General features: G+C 36.2%; 1 protein-coding gene across 1 annotated transcript in view; it reads left to right on the forward strand.

Annotated features, from left to right (window-relative positions):
* ABI3BP (ABI family member 3 binding protein) overlaps window positions 1-16,538 on the forward strand; it is a 166,213-nt gene that overhangs the window by 104,204 nt on the left and 45,471 nt on the right. The window contains 11 exon segments of the mRNA XM_055702821.1: window positions 1,319-1,387; window positions 4,064-4,111; window positions 4,598-4,672; window positions 6,784-6,858; window positions 9,304-9,378; window positions 10,082-10,156; window positions 11,431-11,505; window positions 12,219-12,293; window positions 13,806-13,880; window positions 14,528-14,602; window positions 15,081-15,155. Coding sequence (XP_055558796.1) covers window positions 1,319-1,387; window positions 4,064-4,111; window positions 4,598-4,672; window positions 6,784-6,858; window positions 9,304-9,378; window positions 10,082-10,156; window positions 11,431-11,505; window positions 12,219-12,293; window positions 13,806-13,880; window positions 14,528-14,602; window positions 15,081-15,155 — 792 coding nt within the window.

The raw sequence follows: 16,538 nt of genomic DNA on the forward strand, positions 1-16,538 counted from the left end.
CTGTCCCTTCAGTATCTGCAGGGACTGGGACTCCACAACCTCTCTGGGCAACCAGTTTACTTAATTGCCTGAATTATTTATCCTGAACACATTTTGGAGTATTTTGTTTTCTTAGAGTAGGTGCAACAGTGTCAAATACATCAATTATTAACTATAGCAAATGCCATTAAATAAATGAGGGAAGATTTAAAATTTGCATGAGATACGTCAGTTTCTTTATTCAGTCTTTCAAACTTAAACACGATCCCCCCCCCAAATATAATTCCCTCATCATAAACCTTCATGCAAGGAAATAGAGACCTTTAAATTAATAAAGTGATTTTGTATCTAAACTGGCAGAGTTTTGGGTCTCAGATTTTATTTCATTTAAAAGTACTATGGTAAATTCCTCAAAATCAGTGTACTTGTGCGTCTTAAAATGTTTGTGCATTTCAACATGACAATTTGTCAGTATGTCCAAAAGTAAAGTCTGAGGCACACTGTACAATATTAATTAATCGTTTTTTCTTTCCTGATTAAAATCTATATCACGATAAAGAGAGAGACAGCACCAGGAAGTATAGGTAATAAACCATAGGCTGACAAGAGTCAAAGCAGAGTAAACAAGCAAAGTAAAGTTTGAAGGTTTGGATAAGCATGTTGCTTACTTAATGATTGGAGATGTATTTAAGATTGAAAATGGAAGTTGTAAAGTCATGCTAATACTAAAGAGTTCTACCAACTTTGTCTTCAAAGGTGTTTATATTTTCCAGAGTCTTTGGAGTTCTTTCAAACTTAATTACTCTAGATAGAGGTGGGAAGCTTTTTAACTCTATTATCTAATGTGCTGTAACACTAGATAACATACTGGGATCTTCAGCCTTACTTTCTTTGAGTTTGCAATTATTTACACCTAAAATCTTTCACGTCTAACTTTTGCATCACTGTGGAAGAAACTCGGAAAAATTAATAGAAAGATTTACTGAAGAAAACAGGTTTCTCTGGAGTTGTCTTTTTTTCAGTGGTCTACAGCCATAAAGAGGAAAAAATACTGTCAGGAAAACAGGAAGGTGAAGACTGAGCACACTCCTCTGCCAGCTACAGTGTTCCTGTAGCATAAATGCACCTTTTATTTTCAAAGAGCAGCAGAAGCCACACAGGGTAGTTACTGTTGCTTAAGAGTATTCAGTACAATTATTACTTACTCAGTGTTTCCATCTGAATAGTAGAGAGGTTGTGGGTTTCAACTGGGAAGCAAGAGCAGCCTAGTAATACCAGAAGTTGAGAAACAGAGACAGATACACCTGTATTTCTTTCAAGAAAATTCTCTTTATTCCAGCAGCAACCATTCCGGTGTCAGTCACTACTAGGACTCCCTACACATACGAACATCCAAAGACTGCGGAGGGTAATGATTACAAACCACCTTCAGTCATTCTTCTTTCTGCTGATCTGATAACATGTGCAGTTGAGAACACTGTTTCCTCCAGGCTTCTTGCTTATTCATCTGTGGTCCAAACCCAGCAAATGGAAATACAGTCTTGGTGCTTTGTTATTGCTCCATGTTCCTAGCATGGAGATAGTATCTTCTAAAAGGCAGTATACCACTTCAAAGCTATCTGATTAGAAACTTCAATTATATTAGAAGAAAGAATAAGAATAATAAGAACTATTGCAATAATAACTATAAAACTAAAGATAAATAATCTAAAAATCACATTTAAAACTACAAACTGCTGAACCATTTCTGCAGAAGGAGGAGTTCTTTGGTGCACATAACCAAGTATTGCTTGATAATTTCTCAAATTTGTGGAAAATATTGGATCTTTTCAATTATTCCATGAAAACTTGTGTTCAGTTTAAGAAAGGAAAAAATATTCTAGTATTAGTGAGGAGGAAAGTTTGTATAAACTAGTTAGCTTTTTTAGTATGGGAATGTATGTTTAGTGATGTGTTTAATAGGTATAACTGTATACTAAAACCAAAGGTGTCCTTTGCAGTAAGCCTTGAAATGTTACATCTAATTCAAAGAAAGATTTGAGTCACTGATTGCATTTACTGTGTGGATTGTATTCTGAGAAGCACCTCAAGATGTTTTCAGAGGTATAGCTTTACTCTAAAACCTGGATGAAGTCAGCTGCTTTACTGGATGAGGATGGCTTTAAGTCTGTGGTTAAATTATTTTACTAAATAGAGTAAGTTTGTTCTGGTTAATAAGCAACAAATCACTTAGATTCACTGTTTCCAACTGCACTAAGTCCTGCTTCATAAAGTACTCTCAAAATTCTTCTAATTACCTTGATTTGTCAAGATCAACATTGGGTAACAGTGTTTACTTAGCATTATTTCTTAGCTCTCTCTTCTTTTGCTTTTGGCTAAACTCTTAGAAGCTAATTTTGCTGCAAAGGAACACCCAGCTCTTTGATTACCTCTTTCTTCAAAGGCTCTGTCTGCTTGTTTTGTCCATATCCAATAATACCTCATGCATAAACCCACAGCAACATTTTTTCCTCTCTATTCCTTGATACAAACTGAAGGTCATTTCCTAGACTTCATTTCTTCATTGCTGAATGTGAATGTGATTCTTCTGTGGGACACCATTTACTTTCAGTTTAAATACTGGTTTTTACAAACCAAGTTTTTTCTGGTATCCAAAATCACAGCCCACACGCTTGAAGCCCAAATCATGTGCTAAGACTGAAACACAAGTGAAATCTGATAGAGTACTTCTTTTGAGATTGTGTACTTGGAGGCTTGCTTTTAGTGCGGAAAGTAAAAATGTGAACATCTTCAACTTTTTTTTCCTGGAGGAGGGGAGAAGGAAGTCATGCATCATTCTGGGATAATATTTATAGAAAGAGAAATGAAATTGCTTCAGAAAACAATTTGCAGACCGAACAATTTTATTCTGAATATCTGAAGTTTTCTAAGAACTCACTGATTTTTGAAGGCAACCTGAAAAAAGAAATGTTTTGTAGAAAAAGATTTAAAATTTGAATTCTGAAGGTAATTGATTATTTAAATGGCAAAGTCATAGCATACCAGGGATATGTAGTGAGCATAACTAGTTTAAGTTTTCTGTACAGTATTTGGCCGTTGTTGACAGAAAGAAGTTAATTCTTGTCGTTTTGGCTTTTTTTCCTTATTTGCAACGATATTAATACCAGGCTGTATCATACTGTGAATGGTAATAGAAGTGTAAGAAATACTGTAGTATTAAAAGCATCAATTGCAAACAAATTTTTGTGGTTTTATTTATTGTAAATCCCATTTTAAAATACATGTGTAAGAGTGCTTGGGAGAGAAGTGAGTATGTATAGGTTATAGAAAAGGTTCTATCTTTAGGTGCATATGTCTGTATGTTATATATTATTTTAGTTCTTACTGCCTTGAGAAGGTAGTTTATTAATTAATATTAATTTAATATATTTTCTGTGCTGCCAGGAAATTTTTATAGATTCTACCATTTCATTATTTAGGATCATGATATGGGTTTTTTCCTCCATTTCCCCCCCCCTAGTTTGGCATAGTTTGTGAGAAGGAAAAAAGGATATGATGTGTTTGTTTTAAGATCCAAATTGTAAGGGGATGTAATGAGAAGAAACTAAAAGGCTTTCTCCAAATAAGCTTTTTGGGGGGTAATTATATAGCTGTACCAATAGCAGCCTTTTAGTCCTCTGCTTGACTGCTCACCTTAGAGGAAAAACCGACCTGTTTTGCCACGGTCAGCATGCCAATTTCAAGAAGCAGCAGACTTCAGTATGGGGACATCTGACATTTTTGTATAATGAGTCCCTCGATGCCTCTGACTTAAGCTGTATGATCTCTTCCCTTGCTTATTCTAGGATTTACTGACTTCTTTTAACATATTTTTGCTTCCATTGCCACCAAATTTGTGCAATTGTATTTTTCTTATTGAACCTGAAGTTTAATTGTCCATGATTTTAAAAAGTAAAAGTTAGTTTGAAGATCCCTGTTACGGTGGTGTAGTGTTAGCACCTGCTTTTATACTTAACCAATGGAGTAATTTTAAGTTTTCTGGAGTACGTTCCATACTTACCTTGTCACACTGTTTCTGTTGCAGTCTTGGAACCTATTACACTTAGAATTGAACCATCAAGGTCAACGATAGGTAATGATATTTCCGTGGCAAACTGTCATGTTTGCTTTTTTTTCATCACAGAAAGCATCACTGAAATTAATCGCCTTATGCCTTAGGATTGTTTCATTAAACTTCATTTTTCTTCTAGGTATTTCTCTTGCTTGGTGTTCCTGAGAGTTGGGTGTATTGCTCCCTTCACAGTTGGAATGTCTCCTTTTTAAGAAAATTATGCTGGCAGCTCTGAATCACCTTTCTCATAATTATGCTTGTCTGCGCTTGTCCCAGCTTTTTATTTTATAAAATAAAACCTGAGCTTCAAAAATTACTAAAACTCCACATTCTTGCTTAGATTGTTGTAAACACACGGAGAATATTACCTGGCTTTCTTTCCTACTTCCTATAAAAATACTTTTTTTCTCTGTTGCAGGTTTGAGGTTTCTTTGTGTGTTCAGTTTGATATCAGATACTAATTGCTGTGCAATTTAACCAACTTATTACCCACATTTTCTCTTCCAGCTCCAAAGGAAACTCAGCATGTTCCTTCTAAACTTAAAACTTCATCCAAACCTCGTATCTCACAGGCCAAAGATGGTAAACTGCTTTGTGTGATTATTTCTAATATAGTTTATATTGCATTGAAATGTGTTTCTGAGCAGCTGTTTAGTTGTCTGAGCCAGCTGAAACGTAATGAGGTTCTGTTCAGCTGTGTCTTCAGTGTGCAGTTTTCAGAAGTAGTAACATTTACTAGGTGTTCTTCATCATGCAAAAGAATAAATCTTTGCTACTTCATGGCAGCAGGATGAGAATATTGTTGTTAAACTCAGATTACAGTGGTAACTAAAGCAAATAGGTGGGAATCAAAATACCTATTATGGTTACTTATGTACAAAGAATTGTTTGTACCACCTTGCTTTGCATTGTTAGAATAAATATGTTTCCTTTTAAGTTGCAATTACTTGATTTCATTACACTATTATTTTCTGCATTAATTAGTAAATTACTAAGTGCATAGTTAGTATTTTTTAATAAATATTAATATTTATTAGCATTAATGATAATTTATGCTGTATTCCAAAACACTGGATTTTATACTGTCATTCAATGTGAGTGCAGTTGAATTCAGTGATGGGCAGAAAAAATTACTCTCTGTCCTTTGCTATCAAGTTGGTAATATCAACAGAAAATTATAAGGGTATCAAATATCAACTTATGTTACCTTTTGGTAATTGTGAAAAGAATTATGGTAATCACTTTACTGAAGATCTTTAAATTGCAGACATAGAACAATATTTTTGAAATCTGATGTTATCAGCTATTATTTCCTCATGTAGGAAACAGTCAAAATCCTTGTTCTCCCATAATTTTTTAACCATGGCAGCTAGTTATAAAACATGGTTTCCAAACTAGAACTTAAAATGCAGCAACAAAAATGGTAGGGTAGTCTGGCCTTCTCAAAAAATAGTTTTGTCATACAAATGTTACAGGTTTTTACTGTTCTGTGTGGGTTTTTTTATAAAAAGAATTACTGTTTCTTCAAGAATCTATAACATACAGAACTTTTTTTACAGTATCATCCACTTATCTTATGACTGTCTTAAAAAATGCAAAGAATTGTTGGTTGCCACCCATACGGAAGAATAGACAGAGAGGGATACCATTTCTGTTGTGCCTGTGTTTCTAATGTGAGAAATGCAAGAAAATAGCATCAATTTCACATCCTGATGCCCCTTAAACACCTGATTTATTTCAGATCCATGCCAGTTTAGAGCTGAAGTATATGATCATGCAATGCAGTACACCGTAACACTCTTTAATAATACAACATCCAGAAAACAAGCAAGTGGTCTCTGATTCCAGGCGTATATAAACTACATTTGAAATACACCACAAAGGGAAGAGATTTCTGTCCCTAAAAAGCCATTTGCTGAACAAGGGAGTGATAGATTTTTGGATGTCTCATTGAAGCCCATGGGAGAGCTAAGCTCACGCTGTTTCAGCTTACACTGCTTTCTCAGAGACTCCATTTAATGTAACAGTTTTTGTATGAGGCAGCATACTTAGTACATAGTTCAAAATGCAGTTACTAGGCAAGGAATACTAATTGTAAGTGGAGTTATTCCCTTAAATTTTCATAACAGCTTTTATGTTTTGTTTCTGATATGGTCCTGGAATGTGTAGCGCTTAGAACTGATCAACTAAAACCAACAATGTTTTACTTACAGGGACCATCATGTTTAGCTTTTTTCTCAGTATACACTGAGCACCACAAGTATATCTACATTGTACTCTGCTGTCATATTCTTTTACTATTAAATTTAGTTCTTTTGTAAGTTTCTTTGTGATTTTACACTAACAGTTCATAATCATGTTGTTCATTTTTTCATGTGTGCTGTAAAGGGGATGGAAGCACCACATTCTGCCTTTGACTGCATGTGTCTCTACTCAGTTTCTGTCATGTGCTGCTTCATCTTTTATACTAGTCCATCCATCCTGGCCTTGCTTTATGCCTTCCTGTTACAGAGGTTCTCCATCAGCGCTATTTCTTTGTGTACCAGACACTCATAGGTCTCCATTACTCACTCATACAAGCTTTCTGTGTTTCCAGAAGGTCCCAAAGGCATGTTGTTTTTTATTACTACGCCTTCTGTCAGTCTCAGTCCTTGAAAGATTTTAATAGTCGCATTATTTTTTTTTTATTTTAGTTCCAAAAGAAACACAGCAGGTTCCCTCCAAACCTAGAACATCACCAAGCTCAGAGGTGCCACAAACCAGGCCTGGTAAGCACATTGTTTCTTTATCTTATCATACTGATATGTGTGTGTTACAAATTCTGCTGTGATCAGTGGAGCTTCATAGTTACATGCATCCCTTGGGTGTATATGTTGGAGCATCCCTTGAGGCATAAAATCCAATATCACATGGCATGACATGTGGAATTCATAAGCAATCTGGTAAGTTTAAAATCTCTATCTTCAGTTCTTTTTTACATTTTAAGTCATTTCAACAGTGGGCATTTTCTGTGCAGATGTCAGTGAAAATAGGTCTTTTCTGTGTGAATTTTCTTGGGGTTTGGGAATGTGAAGGTGAAAAGGAAGGCTGTCATTGCAAAGGGGAAGGGTTTTTTCCATATTGCTCAAATTGTGTACTTTTTTTTTTTCTTTACCAGGCATAATCATTCATTTATACTTTTCAGTTCACTTTTGCACAGCCCTTAAGTTGTTCAGAGATTTGAGAATGTGTAATACCTTTTATAATGTTGTTTACACAGCTTAGTATAGAGCAGTATACCACCCTGGGCTAAGTAAGGACAGAAGAAGAAAGTTATACAAGTCACACTAGCAATTCCTGAGGTACCGTGGTGGGTTGACCCCAGCTAGCAGCTGAGCACCAAGTAACCACATGCTCATTCCATTCTGCAGTGGCATGAGGGAGAGAATCAGAAGAGCAAAAGAGAGGGAAAAAACCCCATAGTTTAAGATAGAAACAGTTTAACAAGGGAAGGATGAAAAGAGGGGGGAAAAACAAGTGATACTAAGGCAACCACACACCACATTCCACTAGCAGACAATGCCAGTCTGGAGCAGTGGGCCCTTTGAAAAGTTTTGTTGCTAAGCGTGACATTATATGAGGAGGAATATCTCTTTGGTCAGTGTGGTTCAGCTGGCCTGGTTGTGTCCCCTCTTGCCTCAGCATCTTGCCCCACCCCCAGCCTACTTGCCTGGGCGCAGAGTGAAAACCAAAGAAGTCCTTGATGCTGTAACAAGTACTGTTCAGCAGCAGCTAAAACATTGGTGTGTTACCAACACTGCCTTGGTCATGAATCAGAGTACCACAGGGGCTGCTATGAAGAAAATAAACTCCACCCCAGCCAGACCCAGTACAGGTATCCAGAGTATGTACTGTATTAGATGGTGCTCCTGGAGAAATGGGCAGAAAGATGATAACAAAACTTCCTTTTCCCCCCACCAAGTCTGCACCTATTGTTTGAATCCAAACCTTGTAATAATTTAGGAGAGTGTACAAAGCTGAAGGTGAAAACCACCCACTGTTTCTTTATGGCTTGTTGCAAAAGTTTTGGATTTATATTTGGGCTCTATTCTCTGTTAGAGCTATTGCCTTGAACTGGAGGCAACTTTGAGCAGCATAATACTGTGACGTATTTGAGCTTCAAGAGGTGACCATGTGTCATTGGCTGTAGCAGGGATGCTGTGATCATTGTGGAAGTAGTTATTGTAATGTTTTGGTTGTTCTTGGTAATACTTGGTTTTGCTTTTTATCATGCTAATGCAGTGCTGTAACCAATTACATTTAGAACTGAGAAACCAAAGTCAACAGTAGGTAATGATGCTTTCTTACTTCAATAGTCATGTTGTCTTTCCTCTTCAACACAAGTCATTAGGAGTAGTCCTGCACAAAATTGTCACCTTTCTTTGTATAATTTATTATCACCTTTAGTAATTTAACAGTCAAGATTCTCTGCCTCTTTTCTTACTTTCTACAAAACAGTTGAGGAGGATTCTTGTGCCTTTCAAGTTGTTATGCATGTAACATAGGGTAAATTCCTTTGGTATTTAATGGTAAGTGGCAGAGGGCAGATGAGAACAGAATCCTAACTTGGTGTTCTCACTCATACTGTAGAGGTGGCAGTGTTCTAGTTAGTCATATGGTCTGGGTGAGAAGAGCTGCATGCTGCGAGCTTTGTTTCTCTGCTTCCCTTCCCCTGCAGTTGTACTGAATGAAATTCAGTCCTTCACAGAGGTCTGAAAAATAATTGTTTCACTCCAACTTCAATTCCACTGTCAGAACAGAATCATTTCAGTGATCTTTGTGTCATATGATCCCTTGAGGCAGATCCATTTGACTGAGGCATTTTTATCATTTGAAGCTAGTATTGTGAATCATTCCAGTACAATGCCCATTACAGAGCAGTGGTGTGTATGTATTTTCAGCTACTTACTTTGTTTTCTTCTTTTTTTTATTTAAGTCCTCATTTTAAATAGAACCAATAATTCCGCCACATGTTTAGTTGATGTTATGTCACAGAAGATTATTTCTTTTCTTTATAGCCTGATATTGTTCAAAAAAACCCCTTCTCTTTTCCATCACTTCCACAGAATATCTTCAGTTCAAATCTTTTCTGTTTTTGTTGACTGTTACAGTGGTAGTAGACACTGATGCCTTGGAAAATTTTAGTACAGTGTAACCCAGTTTCTTTCTTTCAGCTCCTAAAGATACACATCATGGGCCTTCCAAACCTAAAACATCACCCAGTCCACGTGTTCCTCCAACTAGAGCAAGTATGCCTATCAATACTTTGCCCTTTAGTGCATGAAAGTTTTATCAGTTTGAAAATTGCCAGAACTGATGAGTTCTTTGAAGGTACACTGATACTTCTTGAGTAGGCTGTGTTTACTGTCATGATCAAGTTTTGCTGTATAGCTGTCATGAAACAAGATAATCAGCTAGATATTTGTACATGTTGATAACTTGTATAATGGTAGGGACATGGGGGTTAACACTTATGTTGAGCCCTTGCTCATAGGAAAATCTGCATCTTAATTTCCACAGAATGTGACAGAGGTATTTTCTAGTTATTCATTTACAAGTGTAAAATTACAGTACTTCCCTGTTCTCAAAACTTTGGAAATAGTTCTCTCCATTTAAAAATTAGTGGTAAATTTCCACATTTCTTCCGCTTTGACTGCTTTGCTGGAGATTTTTCATGCAGAGTTGATTTAAATGAGCAGCAGATTTTTTGAGTATGAAACGCTTCTGAAGTGTAACTAGGCAAACTGTTAGAACTACAGCAGTCTTTAGTCTCTGCACTAACATAATATTGATTACATTGATGGGAGATCTCTTTGTGATTATTTTCAAATGGAAGAAATACTTCCTAAAAAATTTCTTTGCAGCAAATGAATCTCCTGTCAGGAAAATCAAAAGACTGACATTGAAGCATCAGCCTCAATAACATGTTCAAAACTTTGCTCATCTTCACAGGTCCAAAAGAAAGTCGACGAGTCTCTTCCAAGCCCAGAGCATCACCAAGCCCAGCTGTACCCCACACAAAACCTGGTAAATACATTGTTGTTTTGTTGTGCTTGAGTATTCAGGCTTTCTTTTGGGTTGTCTTTCCTCAGTGAATCAAGCGTTAATTAACATCTCTTCATGTTACACACAGATTTTCTAATGTTCGTTACATACACATTTAAAGGAGGATAGAGCTGATTTTTATTTTTAATGGCTGAGTTTTGATGAGCTATATATGCTTTTCAGCCACATGAGAGCTGTCACTGATGAATAACCTGTATAGCAAGATAGACAACATACAAACATTGTAAGAATGTTCATGGAAGAAACTGCATCTCTTCTGTCCCTATCAAAGGATGCTTAAAGAGAAACAAATCTGATGGCTTTAGTGTATGACTCTGAATATCTGTAACTCAAACAAATCTTTGTGTGCCCTGGTAATGGAATTTGAGCCTTAAAATTATACTTAAAAGGGTTTTAGGTACTAGTGAGTTGCCAAACCTCTAATTCCTGATGGTTCTGAGAGCATCAGTTGAACCTTCCTTTTGAGTGAGTGCATATTCACTGATTCCACCAATAAATAACTACAGTAAAAACCCCAACCTGGTTTTAGTATCATTACAATTTGAAAAGAAATCAGGCATCTAAAAGAGAGTATTTTTAACCCTTTTGCTTTTACTTATCACTAATTCTGTGTACATACCTGTTTTTATGAAGTTTAGGCACCTACTATATTTACAGTTGAACAATAAAAGACAGCAACAAGTAAAGATGTTACCTTGGGCTGGTCATTATTGCTTTTTCCCTGCTGCTTCTTGGACCAAAGATTATGTATCATTAGCCTGTTTTTCATGTCACCTGTCTGTGGTTTTGGTTTGTTTTCTTTTCTTCTTCCTGAACTTAATTCTACTCTGTCCAGGTATTGAAAGATTCCTAGCTGTTCTGTTGTTTTCACAGAAAATTTCTTTCGCTCTCACACACATTGTAATTCCTTTGACACCTGCAGGAGACAAGCATGCCATGGGTATTGCAGTTATAAGCTCTGAGATACAGATGGAAACGTGCAATCTAGCAGTCTGTGTTCCTTCAGGTTTTGTTCTTTCACTCCAGATTTTGCTTACTTGATCAATTTCCCACCCATGTTTTCCTTCATGTTTTTCTTATTCTTTAAATTCCAGTGTGTATCTGACACTCAGTTTTTCAGTGTTTCATGTAAGGGTTGTGTTTTTCTTTGCAAGCACAAGGCACGCAATACCTGTGCAATAAATCTGTCTAATTTCTGAAGAGTATAAACTCTTAAAACAGGTCTTTTCTTTCAGCTCCTAAAGAACCACAGCGTACTCCCGTTAAACCTAAAGCAGCTCCCATCCCAGATGCTCCACACAGCAAGCCTGGTAAGTTATCTGGTCTTTTGTCAAGCTGCAGTTGATAATTGAGAAACGGCTTTCAGGGTGGGCAGTGGGGGGAGTTGTCAACAGTACATCTGCTGGTACCTGGGTGTCATTCCAGCTTAAGAGACCTCTGCAATGCTGCACTTAAGTCATGCCACTGAAGGGAACTGCAGCAGTTCAATATAATTTTTATATATATATATATTTTATGCAGATATTGCCAGAAGAAGAAATAGTGGTGACCTTGTATGTTTAAATCAATAATAAAAAGTTGTTCACAGCTTGAATCTGAGCAACTCACTTCGGTTGTTTGCACCATGTTTTTGAAGCTTTTATGAGAGAAGCCTCCTAAAGCTGTTGCAGTACTTTTCCTTTATATATACATTTTCATCCAGATTAGGCTGAGGATTCCCTTCAGTTTTATTTTGATTAGGAGACTCCCCATCATAAATCTGATTGACCTGTATAAGATAATCAGTGATTTCACTGAAGGGTTATTATTGTTGGGTTTTAAGTATGTAGATGTTAAAACAAACAAAAAATTGAACTCTTTGTAACCACATATTTCTGAGGGTAAATGCCCATTGCTGTTTTACAACATCCCTTTCCCGGCATATATAGTATAGTGCTGAAGGTTGGGGTGTTTTTAAGGGGGTGGGAGGGAAAGGGAGAGTCCCTTCATTATTCTGTGCATTTATCCACATTTTTTCCAGCAGAAATCATTCCAACCTTCCATGAACCAGATACTACCATGATTCCTCATATTCCTGAAAGAACAAAGGCCACGTTGGGTAATCATGTGTATTTCATGAATAGTTACTCTATTTTCCATTCTTGTTAGAGAAGCTCTTCTTAGAGAGAGCTCATCACATGATATTAAAAACTAATAATGAAGTTTTGCTCTGTTCTAGATACTTGCTTGCCCTTTGATCTCAATAAGGGTAATAATGCATGAGCTGATTTACTTGTGAAGGTTCTTTTCTTCATCTTCTAGCCTTTCCAGTCAGGATGATGTAATTCCTTCAAATGTTACATATTTTCCAGTAAAAAGGGACTTTACTTAATGAGCATGTAGTGATTCCTGTAATTTCTGCATCTGAGGTATGGATACTGACATCCTAAAATACTCTTCTGCTTCACTCATCACGGTATGATTTTACAGAAGAAAATTGCAAGAAAATGAGAAGATAGGAACTGTAGCATAGCATAGGCCAAAACAGACCAGCTACTTGACCCTCCAAATCAAATACTAGTTCTTTAAAGCCATCTTCTCTGCTAACTACTAGTCATCCATGTTGGGAAAACTTGCTTAAATATATGAAACGTTAGCTGGAATTCTTTCTTCTTAACTTAAATGGTGGACCAAATAAGGGCCAATGAATCCAAGCAGTATTGGGCAGCAGGAGTATTGCTTGAGGAATCTTCATTAATAATCAGGTTTTTGTCCCCCATTTCAGAGGCAGACATTGACCATGGTTTTCTGAGAGTGAAATGGTATCATTAATGAAGTATTAATAGCCATTTAATAAGCTTCAAATTATGTTTTTTTTTTCTTTTGAGGAATAGGAAATGAAAAATACATTTAATCATGTTTCTATTTAAATATTCCCTGTATGCATTGATCCTTAGGTTAATTTGATATCTGTTTATGTAGCTTTATGAAGTTTGTGTGCCCTGTTGTACACATCTGGAGCTATCAGATGCAATATTCATATGCAGAAAATGGTTCTTCAGTGCAAGGGGCATGAAGAGTGCACAAACTAAGGCAGATATTTTGAGGACATCTTACATCGGTGTGGATCACAGACTAGCACGTGCTAAGATAGCCTTTTCCATAAATGATTCCTCCATGGCAAGAATTTGTAACTGAACATTATGAAGATAACAGTATTTAGTACTGACTAGTTCCCACATAAGAACAAAGAAGTTAATTTATAAATCGAGTCTGATATGGTGGAAGGTGAATGAAAAATAGATCCTGTCCTCAGATACTCATGTATGGCAGATGTGGAAGTTGTAGGCTACTAGTCTATTTTTGTCCTGTTACTTTTCTGTATGCTATTTGAGACTATATTCTTCACTGCTTCATCCAGAGCCACAAATTTATATATAATTTTTGGTAAGTCTGTCTGTGTCAGTGGCCATTTAACTTGTTTTCCTTTCATTGCAGGAATTCCAACTGATTGATTTTCACCTTTACCCTTACATAATTTGCCTTATTACATATTAGATCATACTTCTGTACTATGAAAGCAGTGTGTTTTTTCAGTTATTGTTCTGGGTGCTGTTTGTTTTGATTTCAGCTCCAACTGAAAAACAATTCATTCATACCAAACCAAAAACATCTGAAAAACCAAGAGTGCCACACACTAAACCTGGTAATGGAGTCATTCTTTTCATTTTGTGTGTTTGTGTTTAATCATTCTTTCCCTTAGCCCCAGGTTTTGTGCTTTTTAACAGAATTATTCTTAGCTGGTTTTGTGCTGAAACATATGCATTCCACTTAAGTCAGTCAAAACAAACCAACATATGTCAAAACTACACTGAAAATAATAGTAGGATTTGTAGTATAGCATCAGAAAGGCTTTTCCTTCTTTCTGTTACATATGTAGTAATGTGGGTGTTGACAAATGTCACTGGCTAGATAGACAGAGTTCTGTCTGAGTACTTCCTGATAATCTTCAGAGATGCTTCTTTTCTAAGTATTTTTTTTTAATCCATAAAATGTGACAGAAGTCTTTTGCAATGTGCTTGTACGGTTAGCAAGTCACGTTGTGTGCTATACTGAAACAAAGTAGTCTTCAAAATAGTTATGCAGGGCTGTATCTCTTGCCATTTTTGTTATAGAAGGGATGTATAGGGTAAGTTAATTGAAATATAGTGGTATCTGTCAGTAGTTGATTTATAAGATAGTCTGCTACTCTTTAGTTTGGGGAATTCTGAAAGTTTTAGAAATAGTGCAAATGCTAGTTTGTTTCTATTACAGTTTAATATTCTAAGATTCTTCACATTTTCTCCTTAACAGCAATACATCAGACAACTCCACAACCAATTATTACAAAATCTTCTACTACCGTTGAGTATTCAAGGGCAGCAATGGGTAAATAACTTTCCTTAAAGTTAAAATACAGGTATTTTTAATTATATAACAGGAGAAATAGCTAGAGAACATGCTCCAGTGTGTTATTTCGTGTAACATCATTCCACTACCCTTCATTTTGCTTACATATGTGCATGATTCTTAATACAGATGGGTCTCGGTTCTAGAAGTAAAGCAGAAATAGCCTTCAGCTCATGTCTGTTCGGAAGCCTATATTTATCAGACCTGCAACCAAATTCAGTGGTGTAATTTTTCTTTTAGAGCAAGAATTTTAGTCACTAACTCAACTTACCCTACAGCTCAGCGCTAGGACTTTTCTGCATTTTGGTTAATCATTTTGTTTCAGGTTCCAGAAAGCCATGGGATTGTTATTGTCTTTTTTTCAGGCATTTGAGTCATGCATTTACTGTGGGCTAAATATGACATTGGATCATGACTCCAGAAGAATACAATAATAATCTTTTTCTGTTTCTTTCAGCTCCAAAAGAAAAACTGCTTATTCCTTTCAAACCCAAAACATCTGTCGGGCCAGACATACCACAGACCAAACCTGGTAATTTAAAGTTTGTAACTTTCAAACTGTTATTGTGGCACTGCCTTAGTTACACTTCCTGCTGTCATTCTGTACTGCAGTCATGGGACGTGCATATGTAGTCAGAAATTAGGATCATTATTCAGCTCAGCGTGTTAATAAATTATATCAAGAAGCATGCCTGAGAAATGCATCTGTTTCCTTCCATGGAGGGCAGAAGTGAAGATGGTTGGGTTTTTAACAACTGTTTGTTGAATTGGTAGGTATAGCCATTAAAAATGTGAGGTATTAGATTAATTTTATTAAATATGTACTACTGTAGCCAGCTTCACTAAGCTCTTTTCTTTGAGGGATTGTGTTACCCTAATATATTTGCTTCAGTTTCTCAAGTACTTTTGAAAGTTGGGTTACAGAATCTCAGTCCAAGATAGTTAGATGCTAAAGATATAGATACATCTTCATACCAGTGATTTTTGCAGTACCTACAGTAGATTTACGGATGCAGAGTTATACTGAAGGATGATGATACTTGAGCTTTACCCTGGGTGTGAACTATTTCCTTAAAAATTACTAAGTAGGAAGGTTAGACAAGAAAATATTGTTAGAGCAGGGGTGACAACATGGTTTTAAAAAAGAGCAGCTCCTCATCTTTCTTACTCTGATCTAATCGCCTTAGTTTTAGAAAATAAGTTAATGAATAGGTTTTATCATTTCCCCCGTTTTTTCCCTTAGACTTCTAGCCCGTTTTTATATAGCTGAAAAGAATTTAAGCAGAGACGCTAGTAATTCAAGAACTGTCCATAGATATTACTGTGAAAATGGAACTGAACAGTCCAGGAAAAAGATTTATTTTCTAAAGGCCTTATTTTGAAAGGCTTTCTGTTAAGTAACCAAGTTAGATCCTAAGTCTTGGTTGAATAAGAGCTATTTCCAATCATGTCAGTTAACAAGTGCCATGCTTTGGTACCACTACAAAGTTAGTTTTAGGCAAAGAATTTCAGAGAACAGAATTTATAGGTTTATTCTTTTCCTTTTAGATTTTAAATAATTATAATGATATATATGCAAATAAGCTACTGTTAGGAAAGTTGTTAAAAAAATTTGATACTATTTAGCCACTGCCCTTCATGCTAGTAAGTAGGTTACTTCCCAGCTTCCATATTTTAACCTGATTTCTGTAAGACAGAGAGGCATGTAGTGTGTGGCTCTGACTGCCACTCTCTCCTTTTCATCCAGTAACTTGGATATCTTTCACTAAATTCAATCAAATTTGAGTGAGCGAAGAACATCTGAAAGATAACTACGTTACTACAGGGTTTTAAAAAATTTTTTAGGGAAGTGCAAATTAATACACCCAGTGTAAGAAAGACCAAGGACTGCCAGAACTGTACCTCTGGGGCATTT

Source organism: Falco cherrug, chromosome 2, assembly GCF_023634085.1.
Source record: "Falco cherrug isolate bFalChe1 chromosome 2, bFalChe1.pri, whole genome shotgun sequence".
NCBI classification, from domain to species: domain Eukaryota; kingdom Metazoa; phylum Chordata; class Aves; order Falconiformes; family Falconidae; genus Falco; species Falco cherrug.